We start from the raw sequence: 16,120 nt of genomic DNA on the forward strand, positions 1-16,120 counted from the left end.
CAGGGAGAGAGATGTCTTGGACTCCAGAGCTGCACAGCCCTTCTTGACATGACCATGCTGTAAAAGCCAGACTCCTTCCATGCAGACTGAAGGTGTAAATAAGTGAATAAACCATATTTCTTCAAGCTCCGACAGTCTCCATTGTGTCTTAAGTCTCCTAAAGTCCACAGACCCTGGGGGTGTGCCTGGAACCCCGTGGGATTTTTTCATTGCTCGGCAAAGAGTGCGGGGTGGCACCCAACTTTAGTTGCAATATATTTTAGGGAAGTGCAGATTAACAATATTCAAGTAAATCAACGATAGACCCTTGACGCTTGGAGTTCACAATCACAGTGTGAGGGTGGCAGCGCAGACGTTTGCCTCCTATGGCAGAATTTGTAGATCCAGCTCAAGGACCCATGACTCCCAGGCAAAAACACACAAGTAGGGTGAAAAGGAGGGCCAGAGAGGAGTGTGGTCTGGGGAGAGTCCCAAGAGCCAGACAGAGAGTCCCAGGAGCCCATCCCTGCCTTAGATAAAACCAAAGGGAAGTCAATTAGTAAATAAGGTTGAACAGTGGAATTTGCCAGAAGGGTGTGTGGTGGTTGCAGGCTCTGAACCTGGCAATTGTGGGGTAGGGGGTGGTGGGTGGAATAAGCCTGTCTTGTTTTTCTTTACTCCTGTGCTGAGCTGTTCTGAATGCAGCCTTTGTGTCCCCAAAGTCCTTTCATATGCATGGTGCAGCCCCCGCCCCCCTGAACTCTGAGCTGGTACCCAGCAGAGTTGTTCTTGCTTTGCTATCATCTCTTTGACAGACAGGCCTGCCTATCATTTCAGCCATCCCATCGGCTTATTAGCAGATGTTCTCCTGTCTCTCAGAAGAGCGAGCAGGAGGACAAATGGACCATGCTGCAGATGGCTTGGCTGGGCCCTCCCACCCACACCCATCCCCCCGCGCTTTGCGAGATGAGCCTGTCAGCTCCCGAGGCAGGAGGACGCGGCAGGTGGCAGCTGGTTACATAGAGAGATGGGTGGGAAGAAGGAAAGCAGTGAGGGAAAAGGGCAGGCAAGAAGGAACAGGAGATAGAGGGGGACTCTGCCTATGGGGAAGGTGGTGGGGAAATGAGCGAAACCTAGAAAACCAAGGTGTACTCCAAATGTCATGGGATCTGCCGAGCAGCCTTAGGGCATCTTCTGAGACCGTAGGAAGAGCTCTGCTGGGTCAAGTCAAAGGACCATCTGCTTCAGAATCCTGTCTCATAGTGGTCAACCAGACACGCATTATGGGAAGTCTGCAAGCAGGACCTGAGTTCAAGAGAAACTCTCCCCACCTGCAACTCCCAGAAACTGGTATTCAAAGGCTTCATGTCTCTGATAGTGGAGGTGGAACAGAGCCACACTGACTAGCAGCCATTGCTACTCCACACACACACACACACACACACACACACACAAATTAAATTTTCTGTTCTACAATTTAAAATACTGATTTTACATCCTTAAGACATCCATGACTTCCCTTCTTCTCTTTCCATGGTTCATTTTACATATCATAAATCCCTGCATATTTTACAAAAACTGTACCATTCAGTATTCCATTATTGCATGCATCAAAACTTGTTTACACTGTTGAATTTATCTTAATGCTGCCAGCGTTTTCAGCTTCACACAATTATTTCCCATACATTCAATAAACGTTTTCCAATCTTCTTTAAACGTATGTTCTTGTTCTCTTGTCCTATATGTTAAGTCTGCAAGTTGTGCATAGTCTGTCAACTTAAGTTGCCCTTCTTCTTTGGTTGGGACCTCACTCGTTTTCCATTTTGGGGCTAACAAAACACAGGCCGCAGTAGTAGCATACATCACACTCCCCAATTATGATACCTAGCAACTAGTATTTGGGGGAGTGGCTCTTTACTGATGAATGGGAAGGAGTGGCAGAATGGGAAGACCATGCCTTCAAAGCTCAGATTTCCAGAAACTAAACCAACCAATTAAAAGCTAGAGAGACTATGTGGTGTAGTGGTTATAGCAGGGGTGGGGAACCTGAGTCACATGGGTGACATGTGGCCCTCCAGACCTTTAAATCTGGCCCTTGGGACTCTGCAAAAGCACACCCCTCACCCCTCTTTGCTGCCTCCTTGAGTGTTTTTGCCTGGCTGGAATATGCCCTGGAAATCTGATGGTGCCTCTTGCATACACTGATGGAGGGAAAGACAGGGATGCATGTGAAGAAACTAGCCTATGGTACCCAAAGTGAAATTTACAGCCAACTTTTGCCTAGTTTCCCCATAGGACAAAATCAATGAGGGAAGCAGGAGTCATCTGAATGGGAACAGGCTGCCTTTCCACAGTGTTGCGTTGGCAGCAAAAGTTAGGGCTGCCCAGGGATTTGCCACAGTGGGAGCTAATGCACTGACCTGCTGGTCTTCTGCCTTCTCATCTCTCTCTCCTTTCTCCTTGTTTTGCCCTCTAGCCTGTCAACTGGGTTTCTACAAGTCTTCCCCTGGGGATCAGCTATGTGCCATCTGCCCTGCCCACAGCTATTCTGAGACCCAGGCGGCACAGGTGTGTCGCTGTGAGAACAACTTTTACAGAGCAGCGCAGGACCCTCCTTCGGCAGCCTGCACACGTACGTACTTCATCTCATCCAACCCTCCCTCAAATTGCATGCGTGCCTGGACAACCCAGACCCTTACTGCGAGTCTCAGTCAGATAAAAGAGGATAATTCCCAGGATACTGACGAGCACCCTGTAGCCACAAAGCGAGGGAGGAGGCAGAGCCAACAAATATTAAGTGTGGTGTACTGTAGTGGTTGGGACACGAGTGGTGCTGTGGGTTAAACCACAGGGCCTAGGGCTTGCCAGTCAGAAGGCCGGCGGTTTGAATCCCCGCAACGGGGTGAGCTCCCATTGCTCGGTCCCTGCTCCTGCCAACCTAGCAGTTTGAAAGCATATCAAAGTGCAAATAGATAAATAGGTACCGCTCCGGTGGGAAGGTAAATGGCTTTTCCATGTGCTGCTCTGGTTCGCCAGAAGCGGCTTAGTCATGCTGACTACATGGCCCGGAAGCTGTACGGCGGCTCCCTCGGCCACTAAAACTAGATGAGCGCCGCAACCCCAGAGTCATCTGCGACTGGACCTAATGGTCAGGGGTCCCTTTACCTTTACTGTAGTGGTTAGAGTGTCAGACTATGACCTCGGAGACCAGGGTTCGAATCCCTACTCAGCCCTGCAACCCACTGAGTGCCCTTGGGCCAGTCACCGCCTCTCAGCCTAACCAATGTCACAGGGTTGTTGTGGGGAACAATGAGGAAGGGCAGAACCATTTACACCACCTTGAGCTCCTGAGGGGGTGGGAATGGTGAGATGCAAATAAAATAAACAATGAATAAAATAAATAATAAATAAATAATACTGCACCGTTTGCACTATTCATAATTGGCTTGGCTTCTCTTTCCAGCCTGTGATTCAGATTTCTTGGGATAAGGTACATCAGAAATAAATTAGCCTGATACCAGAACGCAATAAGGAAGTGAAGCAGCATAACTTCATAAATACGAGGGCAGGGGTGGGTGGTTCAGGGGCCAAATGTGGCCCTCAAGCTTTCTCTGTTTGGCCCTTGGATTTCCACTCAGGCCACACCTCTCACTGCTTTACATCTGAAGTATTATGCTGAGTAGAAGTATTATTATTAGTAGCAGTAGTAGTAGTAATAATAATAATAGTAATCGTAAATGAATCCCCCTCCAAACAACCATCCCAATATGATTTAGACTAAACATAATTAAAGACAATTAAAAAAGCAAAAAAAAAAAAAAAAAAAGAGCAAATGCATTTAAAACTGAAGCCATGTGAATAGACATTTGTGGTAAAGACCTGTCTTCAATTGTTTCCAGAAAGTGAAGATAGTAGGTGCCCTGTATATCGACAGGAATGCTATTTCACAGAATAGGGGCCACCACAGTAAGAGCCCTGCTCGAGTTACTGTGGAGAACATGTCCTTGAACTCTGATACTGCATCTTGCATGTCTGAATGGAGGATAGAGAGGATCATGTGAGTGTGTGTTGTCCCACCCACCTTTGCCTTTGGCTCCACCCACTCCAATCTTATTTGTGCACCACTTGGAAGATTGTTTTGATCCAGCAGTCCATGCATTTCCTAAATAAATAAGATAAAATATGATAAACCCCATAAACTAAAGCAATAAAACAGTTTCTACAATTGTACAATTGCCATAAAACGACCAGGTTGCACTCCCTTCTTCAACCAAAATGTCTTCGACAACAATGTCAAAACATCAAAATTGTCTAATTCCAGCTGCAAACTAAGCATATATGGTCCCTAGCTCATATCGGGTTGCTATATTTTTTAGGGAAATCACCAAAAAACCAACACTTCTGATCCAACACACCCCAATTTATCTGCTTACGAATACAGTGAAGTGCTTTTAAACTGTTTTCATGCCAGAATGAAATGAGATAATGAAAGTGGACTCTTCAAGCTCTTATGGTTGCAAAGTAGCTTACAGGAAGATAAACACCCACCATCCATAACTCACTGGGCTTGAAAATCTTACTGCCATTTCTACATTCAAACATATATCTTATAATTGCCAGTCTAATTTGCATATATATTTGGGCGTGTGGACTGCTTGTATTCAAGAATATGCCTAAAGCAGGATTGATAGATAGTTCTTAACTGTGAGCTGATGTTTCTTTTTTCTTTCTTTCTGTTACATTACATATCTCTGCATTGATAGTCCTACTCAGAGTACGCCCACTGAAATAAAAGAATATGGCAAAAGGCTCATCCATACTTACTGCATTTTTTGCTCTATAAGACTCACTTTTTCCCTCCTAAAAAGTAAGGGGAAATGTGTGTGCGTCTTATGGAGCGAATGCAGGCTGCGCAGCTATCCCAGAAGCCAGAAAAGCAAGAGGGATTGCTGCTTTCACTGCGCAGTGATCCCTCTTGCTGTTCTGGCTTCTGAGATTCAGAATATTTTTTTTCTTGTTTTCCTCCTCCAAAAACTAGGTGCGTCTTGTGGTCTGGTGCATCTTATAGAGTAAAAAATATGGTACCTTTGCTCTGTGCTTTTCTAGGTACAGGTCTGAGCTTTCCAGATCCGTGTCTGAGTTTTTTCTTTTCTTTTCTTTTCGGTCTGGTCATGGCATGTTCCTCAGGGAAACTTGCATTTTCTTGCTGAATTGGAGCAAATAGCAACCTGGGGAAAATGCAGCTTTTCCCAGGGAAACCGCCAGAACAGTAAAATCCCACTTGGACCCCTAGAAAGTCTGGACCTATGTCTAGAATTCACAGAGCAAAGTTAAATATGGATGAGCCCTAACTGAAGGCCATTGATTTCAGTGGGTCTTCTCTGAGTAGAACTTAGTTGGCTACAACCATTTTTTAAACACGCGTACACAGGGCAGATCATTTCCACAGGCTGTTTTCACCCAACTTTGTCTCAGGTAGATTTGCTTTTACAGTCCCTGCTACCTTTAAAATTATGATGATTTTACTGGCAATGGTGAGGATTGAACCTGCAAACTTGTGCATGCCAAGCATGTGCATCTCACGAAAGGTCTGAGCTACCTGAGGGACCTGCCAAGCAGGAAGCTCCTCTGCTAGTCTTAAGGGCTTCAGCCTTTCTGTCTGTCAACTGGTTTTCCTTTAGATAATATTAATAATAAAAAAGTCTTCCCCTGGGAGCCAGCAGCATGCTCAATGTTGTTTGCACACTTATTCTGGAATCCAGGTCAAAAAGGTGAGGCATTTCCAAAGGGAGATAAAATGAAACCCCAATGTGAAAAGTTGAAAGAGCATCTGATGTGGTCCATAAAAAATTCCTTGCCCTAAATAATAGTAATATTATTTTCCTGCCCTAAATAGTAGTAATAGTAGTAGTAGTGGTGGTGGTGGTAGTAGTAGTAGTATTCTATCAATTATATAGATTATAATGTTCTATCAGTTATATAGATTATAATGTTCTATCAATTATATTTCGGCATTTTGGATTTCAAGGTTATGCATCCATGTTTGTATATTATAATTGTAAGAGTCAGAGAGGATACCATTTTGCTGCTCCAGTATCCTTGGTAGGTAATTACCCAGCCTTTGCTTAAAAACATCTAACAAAGGAGAACCCATCGCTTTCCACCACTGGACACCTTGTACTAGTCCTCAGAGCAGCCTGCAAAAATCCATCAAAGGAGTGAAAATTGCTTTGCAAAATATGTATGTATTAGGGAAAACAGCGTACGAAAACATTAGGAAGATTTCACCGTAAAGCGCTGGCGCATTTTCACAAGAACTTGCTTTTTAAAAGCTGATGTGGACAGCTTAAGAGTAGAAAAAATGAGAAACGTTTTTTAAAAAAGCAAAATTCTCAGATTTGCAGGCCAAAGATAAAAGGGGGCAGAATTTGCAAGAGGGGTGAGGCAGAGGAAGAAAGCCTGCTTCGTTTTAGGAGCAGGAGACCCATGCAAATCCATTTGCATCTCATTGCATTTTTTTTGTGCATGGACATGCAAATCCCATCATTTGCTTGAACAAATTCTTTTTGAGGTCAGGAAGATGCCTGTTGACAGTGGAGCAGAAGTGGTAAACAAATGGGGGGGGGGGGTTAGCAAGGACCCAGAGTCCTACTGACTTGGATATTTAGGGCAGCTTTCGTTTCTATGCTTCTCTGTTTTTAATCCTGTGGTCAGAAAGAGTGACCTTAGCTTGATGCTAGAGCACATGCACTGCATGCAGAAAGGCCCCAGTTCAAGCTGGTGCTGCCAATTAAATAAGAGTGATTGTGAAATTGAATGGGTAGGAGAGAATATATATATATATATATATATATATATATATATATATATGGGACGCGGGTAGTGCTGTGGGTTAAACCACAGAGCCTAGGACTTGCCAATCAGAAGGTCGACAGTCCGAATCCCCGCGATGGGGTGAGCTCCCGTTGCTCGGTCCCTGGTCCTGCCAACCTAGCAGTTTGAAAGCACGTCAAAGTGCAAGTAGATAAATAGGTACCGCTCTGGCGGGAAGTAACGGGGTTTCTGTGCGCTGCTTTGGTTTTCCAGAAGCGGCTTAGTCATGCTGGCCACATGACCCAGAAGCTGTACGCCGGCTCCCTCGGCCAATAAAGCGAGATGAGCGCTGCAACCCCAGAATCGGCTACGACTGGACCTAATGGTCAGGGGTCCCTTTATCTATATATATATTTATAGATAGATAGATAGATACACACACACCACCTTGAGCTCCTTGGAGAAAGAAGTGGAATATAAAATGCAATCAATAAACACTATGAAAACATTTTGAATATTTGTATGCAAGTTGCTGGATGATTTTTGTCTCCATATTCCCATTTGGATGAGCTCTTGAGTGAGCCCAAGCACTGGAATACACCTGGCTGTCTCTAAATAGTTAGAGCTAGTGGAAAACTCACCTGTCACCAGGCACGCCACACCCTTTATCTCCTACAGACATCTGCCTGGTTGAAAATCACATATGATCAATTACATGCACACACACACACACACACACACACACACACACACACATATGCAAACAGCAGATTTAAACACCTTACACTGAGACTGTGCACCTGTGCAAGCCAATGCATTGTTTTGCAGCCTATTTCCCTGGCTCAAAAAGAGGGGGCAGTATTCCTATATCCACGTGCAACATTTGCCCCCCACTCCCTTCATGCTTGAGCATTGACCATGCTGGTTGGGGTGGATGGGAGCACAACATTGTCTCAAGCAGGAGTAGCCAAGGCTGTGCCCTCCAGATGCCCCAGGGCTGATGGGACTTGTAGTCCACTAATATCTGGAGGGTACCTCCTTGGCTGTGCCTCATCGGGAGAGCTGCATGTTCCCCACTCTGGGACAGGGTTATATGTCTACAGGAGCAGAGGAGAGGATGCAGGGGGTCTGCCTGCAGACCTCTTCCCCCATCATGTGGGGACAGCCATTCCATCAGGCTGCCTCGGTGGAAGAGATAGGAATCAGAAGGCTCATTGCATCAGCTTTGCTGGAGGCCTGGCTCCATCAGGCACCTCCTGCTTTTGAACTGTGCCAGCTGGCACAGGAACAGCTGTTCAAAAATTGGTGCCTGAGGTTTGGCTCCGGTTTTTCTCTTTCCTCCCTGTCCCGTTTCCCTTGTGCGTTGTGTTGCGTGTGTGTGTTTTAAGATGATAAGCCTGTTTTAATGGGTCATTTTTTGACTGAAGAACAGGGTAAAAAGGACCCCTGACCATTAGATCCAGTCGTGGCCAACTGGGGTTGCAGCGCTCATCTCGCTTTATTGGCTGAGGGAGCCGGCATACAGCTTCCAGGTCATGTGGCCAGAAGGACTAAGCCACTTCTGGAAAACCAAAGCAGCGCACGGAAACGCCGTTTACCTTCCCACCGGAGTGCTACCTATTTATCTACTTGCACTTTGACATGCTTTCAAACTGCTAGGTTGGCAGGAGCTGGGACCGAGGAACGGGAGCTCACCCCATTGCGGGGATTTGAAACACCGACCTTCTGATTGGCAAGACCTAGGCTCTGTGGTTTAACCCACAGTGCCACCCGCGTCCCTGAAGAACAGGGTGCAAATGCCCTAAATAAATAAACAAATATTAGGACTGTTATGGAAGTTCCTTCCAACTCTCCCTCCATGACCCTGCGCTCCTCTTGATTGTTTCTAGGTCCTCCCTCTGCCCCCGTGAACCTGCTCTCCAGTGTGAATGGCACCTCCGTCACCCTCGAGTGGTCCCCGCCTCTGGACAAAGGTGGCCGCAGCGACATCCTCTACAACGTCCTCTGCCGCCACTGCCTGTGGGATTCTGGCCAGTGTGAGGCTTGCAGCACTGGCATCCGCTTCCTGCCCCAGCCAGTGAACCTGGCTCAGGGATCCCTGGCTGTCACCAACCTCCTAGCCCACACCAACTACTCCTTCTGGGTGGAGGCCGTCAACGGGGTCTCTGACCTGACCCTTGAGCCACCAAAATTTGCTGCCGTCAACATCACCACAAACCAGGCAGGTAGGAGATGCCCTCCCCTCTGCTTGCCCTGCCAAACTGGCTTAGCCTTCTTCTCAGGGCTGAAAATGGTGGATATCACTGAATGGGCAAAGAGGTTTTTATGGCAGGATCAGGCATGTAAGAAGCTGCCTTATACTGAGTCAGACGCCTGGTCCATTTAACTCAAGTGTTGTCTACTCAGGGTTGTTCAGTCCTGGCACCTTTGCGTGGCGAGTTCCCCCCCTCCAACCAGTAGAAATAAAGACACCGGACAACATTATTTAGGTTAATGGGCTAAAATTGGCCACAACTTTATTGGTTACAGGTGATGAGTGGTAATGGCTTAGGCATTGGTCCTAATCAACTATCCGGCTTCAGTCTGTCTGTCTGAGAGGCCGGGAAGGGTTAACACCAGCAGGGGAAGCCCTGCTGATGCACATCAACTAGGCACACCCCCGGGGTCACCGCTTGGGGGCGTGCCTTGGGCCCTGGCCTCCATAGGCTTTGGACAGGGCCACGCCCCCCAGAGTCCTTTACTGGACTACCCTTCACTATCTGGGGGAGGTGATGGTGCTCCTCCCCTCAATTCATCTACATAACAATACCGCGACCAATGCCTAACCACCAAACCGTAGAAGTTGTGATGATTTGCTATGAGGTAGGCGAAAAAACCAAATGGCTGGTGCCAATTTGCTAAGTGGAAAAATTCTTACCAGGCCCCTTAACGGCGACCAACCGAAGTCCATAGCAAGGTCAAAAGAGAACCTTGAAGGGTGGGTGGGTGGGAAATTCCCCAGCTGATCGGCAGCAAAAGAGGACACTGGTTGGAATCCATTGAGGTGCTCCCAAATTGAAGTGACATGGATGGTTCCCTAGGTCAGATGTTCTTCATCACCAGCTCCATGTTATTTCAGGTAGTTATGTGGCCTACTTTACAGACGACAGTCCTCTCCTTGAAGGGCTCTGCAGATCACGAGCATTACCATACCCTCCAACATTTCTCCAATGAAAATAGGGATGTCCTATTCAACAGCAACAAGACCCTGCCCATCTGAATGGGTTGCCCCAGCTACTATGGGCAGCTTCCATCATATATAAAAACATAATAAAATATTTAAAAACCTTCCCTATACAGGGCTGCCTTCAGACATCATCTAAAGATTGTATAGTTACTTATCTATAAGTAACTTGGCTTGGGGACGTCACATAACTCCATACCCTCCAACATTTCTCCGATGAAAATAGAGACATCCTTAGGATAAATGGGACATTCCAGGATCAAACTGGAAACTGGGATGGCGTCTGTAAATTTGGGGCTGTCCCTGAAAAATAGGGACATTTGTAGGGTCTGCTTTGCTGATAATGTTGAAAGATAATGAACACGAAGATAGAAGGGGCCTTGATGTTTCCCATCGATGACATCTTTACAATTGGCTGAGCAGGCACCCAGATCACCTGGTCACAGTCTTCTCCACTCCTGTGCTAGGTATTGCACTTCTATTTAAATTGCAGCAATCATTTCAAAATGTGCATTTCTGCAAATGTATGAGCCCTGGGTTCACCAGCCATTTTGGGCCCATACACACATTTGCAGACTGGAGAAACTGTTGGTGGGTACCATGCGCACTGCAACCAAGCACACACTGCAACCCATTTTATAAGCAACAATGGAATATTTCTTTCAAGCCTAATTTCATGGGCTTCCACAGGTGCTACTCTGGCAACCCCCAAATTGGCATGTGCAGGTTTTATGCAAACTGCTGCCCTCTTTGGACCTCCTTTTTCATTTTGGCAGGTCCTAGGTGCTTGCCTTCTCTCCTCTGTTACTTGCTTGATCCTCTTGAAAAGCAGCCTAGACTAGTGGCTATCGCCACCCTTGTAGCACTGAATTCCACAAACTTGACTGATTTCTAGAAATTGCATGAGGAAGTCCTTTCCTTCCATGCATCCTGAATCTATTGCCAACCAATTTCCCAGGGTGATCTCTTGCATTCTAGTATTATGAGAGAAGGAGAAGAAATCCTCTCTATTTACTTCCTCCACACCAATGAAACATTATATAATCCTCTTTCATGTCCCTCCAATAGCCTTTTTTAAAAAACAACAACAACCAAAACAATAAAAAGCATTTCTTTGTGAGGAAGATTCTCCATCCTCTGCTCATTTGGGTTGCCTTTTGTGACCTTTACCACTTCCATTATTTTCTGCTTTTCTTTTCTTTTTCTTTCCCCTCCACGATAGAACCAACCAGAGCTCCATCTCACATACCTACCCTACTCTGGATGTTTTGACCCATTAAAAACATTGCAGATTAACAGAGCAATCCTATACATGTCTGCTCAGAAATGAGTTCAGTGGAGCATAGCGCAAGGTAAGTGGGCAAAGGATTGCAGCCTTAATTCGTAGAGTCATAGAATTGCAGAATTGGAAGGGACCCAAAGGATCATCTAGTCCAATCCCCAACTGTTACTATTAATGATGAGGAAGACCTGGAAAAATATACCTAAAATATCATCTTACCCCTGACATGCCTACTCTGCTTTTATCAGGACGTCACTTCTGTTTGAGAGAGCAATCTTTAGTAATTTTTTATAATTATCTCCCCCTACGTATCAGGCAGGGGCCATCTCTGCAGAAATGTTTTATATACAGTACATACAAAATGTCGTCTACATAGCAAGAGCAATGATGAATCGCTAATTCTAGAAACCAAGAATAGGTCAACGCACCAATTTATTGAGGAATGAAGTACTCTTCCAATTCAGAGTTGGAGTATACTTTGCTGAAGAATTCTTTCCATCCTTTGTCAACAACACTTTCAATGGCAGATCTTTATTCCAGACTGTGGCTGTATCAAGCCTGAAACTATTTTTGGTTTTTTGGGTTTTTTTACATATTAAAATAAATTTTGTTTTTGTATCTGGAACTGTTTTTAATTGTTTTGGTGGTTGGCATTTTTGCCATGAAGTCCCTTTGAGATATTCTATGGGAAGTGATTCCTAAACGGAATCAAATAAACAAATGGGAAAATTTGCAACCCGAATTGTATATGGGTGCAAGTCAGTGTCATACTATTATGGTTGCTGGGTGTTTTTAGGAAGTCACAAGGCAGGCACCAATGGTAAGCCTTCCTGGAGTACTGATGTCCTGGCAGTTGCCTGGCAATGCCACTAACTGGTGCTTGTTGTGAGATTAAATGTAGTCTCCCTCTTATAGCAATTGCTGTATGGCTGAGCTTGGTTACCTAAGCCACCTAGAACCTCTTGACCCATTTGACAATGGTGGTCCACTAAGGCAGATGGAACAGAACCCCACCAACCTCGGTCTCCCCTTGGCCAGCTCCTATCTTTCTACTGTCTTACTTGCAAACAAACAGGAGGTGGGCCCACCTTGCAATGGCTCTGGCTCCATCTACAGCTGGCCTCCTTGCTTTCTCCACTACCACCATGGCCTCTCTCTGTCTCTCTCTCTCTCCTAGAGGACTGTAGAGTTGGAAGGGATCCTGAGGATTATCTAGCCCAACCTATGCAGCTGTAGCATACAGGGATCAAACCTGCAACCTTGGCGTTATCAGCACCACCCTCATATGGTTTCCTATTGTCTGTTTCTGTAGCTCCATCCCAAGTGCTGGCTGTTCACCAGGAGAACGTGGGCCAAAACAGTGTCACGCTCCTGTGGCAGGAACCGGATCAGCCCAACGGCATCATTCTGGAATATGAGATCAAGTACTATGAAAAGGTAAAAGTTGGTTTTACCCTTGTGCTGGTTGTGTTGGTTGACCTGTCTGCTATCTCTGTTGGGCCAGTTGGGCCATTGCATCTGCTAAATCTCTCCATCCAAGTTGCTTCCCAGAATCTAAGGTGCAAATAAAGCTAATGGAAATCTCCCCTCCTACTCCTTCTTCCAGAGTCTTGCTTCCACAGGGCATCTCTCCATTAGCAAGCAGCTATTTATTTCTGCTTCCTCTTATTTCCAGACTTTGTTCAGACAACTGTGCATGTGCAGTTTCTCATGGGTTTCAGCTTGCCTTTTTTTAACTTACAAATTACAGTTGTAATGATGACATTGATTTAATCAAAGTGTAAAATGGAGTTCTGACATGACTGCATGATTACATCAAGATTCCACGCACAACTGCTCATGCTCCGACATGCACCGATTAAATCACAGCACAACACGGAATATTAATGTGATTGCATGCATGCATGTGCATTGATTAAATGCAGTTGCATCAGGATTCCATGCACATGTGCTTGTATATGCAGTGACTAAATTGCAGCATAAAAAGGAATCCTGATGGAATTGCAACATGATTCCTTCTTGACCAGATTTCACCCATCCTCATAAGCTCTAATGGTTGGTGTGCTTCAGTAAGCCACAAGGAAACTAAATAAAACCATGAACTGAAGACTCCAGCAAACCCTGCATTTCCCAGATTCCAACACTGATTTTAGAAATTGCCCAAGTTAACCTGGAAGGCAAGCCAAGCAAGTATGGAAAGGCTGAAATAAACCAATTGCTGCTTCCTGTTCCCATTGCCAATAATACCTTCTCTAGCACAAGGCTTTGATCCAGGGGTGAGGAATATTCTTTTTCTGGGGACCCTTCAAAGATCTGGCGGTGGCAGTGGCCAGGTGCAAAAGTGATTGGAGCAAAAATTGCAGATGTTACCTTTGTATAAAAGACTAGTTCCTGCACCCATCCGTCTGCAACCACCATCCAAAAGACATTGACGGAATTGAAGGACACATTCCATCCACGAAAAAGCAGTGGGAAGGCAAAACAGGGCTGATGACGGGGTGGCCTGGGGAGAGTCCTGATGGCTAGATGGAGAGGCCCAAAAGGCCACTTTTGCCCTCCAGGCCTGAGGTTCCCCACCCCTGCCCTGGACTGATGTCACTTTCTGTTTCCCCAGGACAAAGAAATGCAGAGCTACTCCACCCTGAAGTCCAAAGGCAACAGCACCACCGTCTCAGGCTTGAAGCCGGCAACCTGCTATGTCTTCCAGGTCCGAGCCCGCACCTCTGCTGGCTGTGGCAAATTCAGCCAGGTGGTGGAAGTGGAGACCGCCAAAGCAAGTGAGGCAAAGCAGGGGGAGGAGAGGGGTGCATGAGAGTGCAGGTGTGGGATGGGGCAGGACTGGAAGGCATCCCACCCCAAAATGCAAGCTCTGTTTGCCTTCCCCCATGCGGTGGCCTCCAACCCCTACAGGACATACCCATTTCAGAGAAGGAGTTCTCTCTCCACTGCTGGAGGCAGTTATGCCCATGAATTGCTGGTTGCTGGGAATCGCAACTGGGGAGAGCAATGTTGTACCCAGGTGCTGCTTGTGGGCTTCCCATTGGGGCATCACTTTGGTCACTGTGAGAACAGGAAGTTGGACTAGATGAGCTCTTTCGTATGTTCTTATGGAAGGGAGGGCTAAGTCCAGAAGGGGGGGAATTAAGGCTCTAGGGCAGTGCGCTGACACAGTCATGATCCCTGTTATCCTTGGTCTTTCACCTGTTCTGAGTTTCTGTATGACTTTTGGACATGGGACCGATGGAGAATCAGGCAACCATTGAGTCTTCCAGATGTTGTTGGACTCCAGCTTCCATCAGCCACAGCTCAATGAAGGAACAGAGGCAGCTGCCTTAAAGGGGGACAGGCCAGTGACCCACCTATTTCAGTTTTGTCTACAATGACTGGTAGTGGCTTTCTAGGGTTTCCTCTACGAGTCCCTTCCAGTTCTTCCTGGAGATGCCAGGAATTGAACCATAGACCTTCTGCATGCAAAGCAGATGCTCTATGAATGAGCTACAGCCCTTCACTGCTAGAATTCCTCTCCTGCTTTACCATTACTTTCCTCCATAATTTCTACTCCATTGGTGTTCTCAAGCAACAAAGGCGTATCAGCTATGTCAGTGAAGGCCAAACTTGGCCCTCCAGCTGTTTTGGGACTACAATTCCCATCATCCCTGACCACTGGTCCTGTTAGTTGAGATGATGGGAGTTGTAGTCCCAAAACAGCTGGAGGGCCAAGTTTGGCCATCACTGAGCTATGGAATGCTGCAAAAAGATCAAACTGCCAATGATCTCCCACTAGTAAGTCATGCTCAGGGAACAGACTCCATTCTTAGGAAGAACATATTTCCTTGTTGTCGGATCACCCTTGCCTCTGCTTCCTTGGGGAAGGGCTGTAGCAGAGTTGTAGAGTTATCTGCATTGCATGCAGAAGGTCTCTGGTTCAACCCCCAGCATCTGCAGGTAAGGCTGGGAATTGCCCCTACCCGAAATCCTGGAGAGCCAATCATTGTGGACAGTCTTGAGCTAGCTGGACTTGATGAAAGATAGCTGCCTCTGTTCCATGGGGAGTCAGGATGCGCTGAGCCCAGGGATAAAGGGAAAAGAACAGTGCACATGTGTGGGTCTTTGCCTGCCTCAGGCTGCAGAGCTAGAATCCTGCAATCTTTCTTTCCCAGTAGCTCCCCACTACGACACCACAGCAGTCGTATGGACCTGCCTCACCCTCATCAGTGGCCTCGCCGCATTGCTGCTCTTTCTGATCTGCAAGAAGAGGTAGGCTTATCTTTTAAGGGCAGATCTCTCACCAGGGGCCTCCTCCCAAGTGGTATGCTTCTGCATGTTTTCATGCCCCTAAGAGGAAAAGTTGCAACATTTGGGTTTGGGCCTTCTTCTTCTTAGTTTGGAAGGAAGGCAAGCAAGTGATATCCACCAATTTAGATTGCTTTAAAAGAGTTTTAGATCATTTATGAAGGAGAAGGTTGATGGAGAGCACAAGTGGAGAAGTCACTTTCATCTGCTGCTTGCAGATTTCTAATAGGCACCTGGTTGGCCACTGTGAAAACAGGCTGCTGGACTAGATGGGCATTTGGTCAAATCCAGAAGGGCTCTTCTTATGTTCTCAAGGTGGTGCTTCACTAGCATATTTTGTGTCTCATCTCTCTCCTCACCCTCCACCCCGCCGCATCACCGGGTGTGCAGACACTGTGGCTACAGCAAGGCATTCCAGGACTCCGATGAGGAGAAGATGCATTATCAGAACGGACAGGGTAAGAGTTGAGCTAAAGCTTGTCCAATGACCTTCATGTATGCCCATTCTGCAGCACCAGAGCTAACATTAC

General features: G+C 46.4%; 1 protein-coding gene across 2 annotated transcripts in view; it reads left to right on the forward strand.

Moving 5' to 3' along the window:
• The window catches only part of EPHA8 (EPH receptor A8), a 61,380-nt gene that overhangs the window by 26,730 nt on the left and 18,530 nt on the right, over positions 1 to 16,120 (forward strand). Inside the window, exons 4-9 of one of the 2 annotated variants that reach the window (XM_081870877.1) lie at positions 2,456 to 2,611; positions 8,682 to 9,017; positions 12,610 to 12,734; positions 13,912 to 14,074; positions 15,458 to 15,554; positions 15,981 to 16,048. In XM_081870877.1, coding sequence (XP_081727003.1) covers positions 2,456 to 2,611; positions 8,682 to 9,017; positions 12,610 to 12,734; positions 13,912 to 14,074; positions 15,458 to 15,554; positions 15,981 to 16,048 — 945 coding nt within the window. The remainder of the gene's footprint in view (positions 1 to 2,455; positions 2,612 to 8,681; positions 9,018 to 12,609; positions 12,735 to 13,911; positions 14,075 to 15,457; positions 15,555 to 15,980; positions 16,049 to 16,120) is intronic. The other variant, XM_081870878.1, reaches the window with a different exon arrangement.

Source organism: Podarcis erhardii, assembly GCF_964252035.2.
Source record: "Podarcis erhardii genome assembly, chromosome: 7".
Lineage (NCBI taxonomy): Eukaryota > Metazoa > Chordata > Lepidosauria > Squamata > Lacertidae > Podarcis > Podarcis erhardii.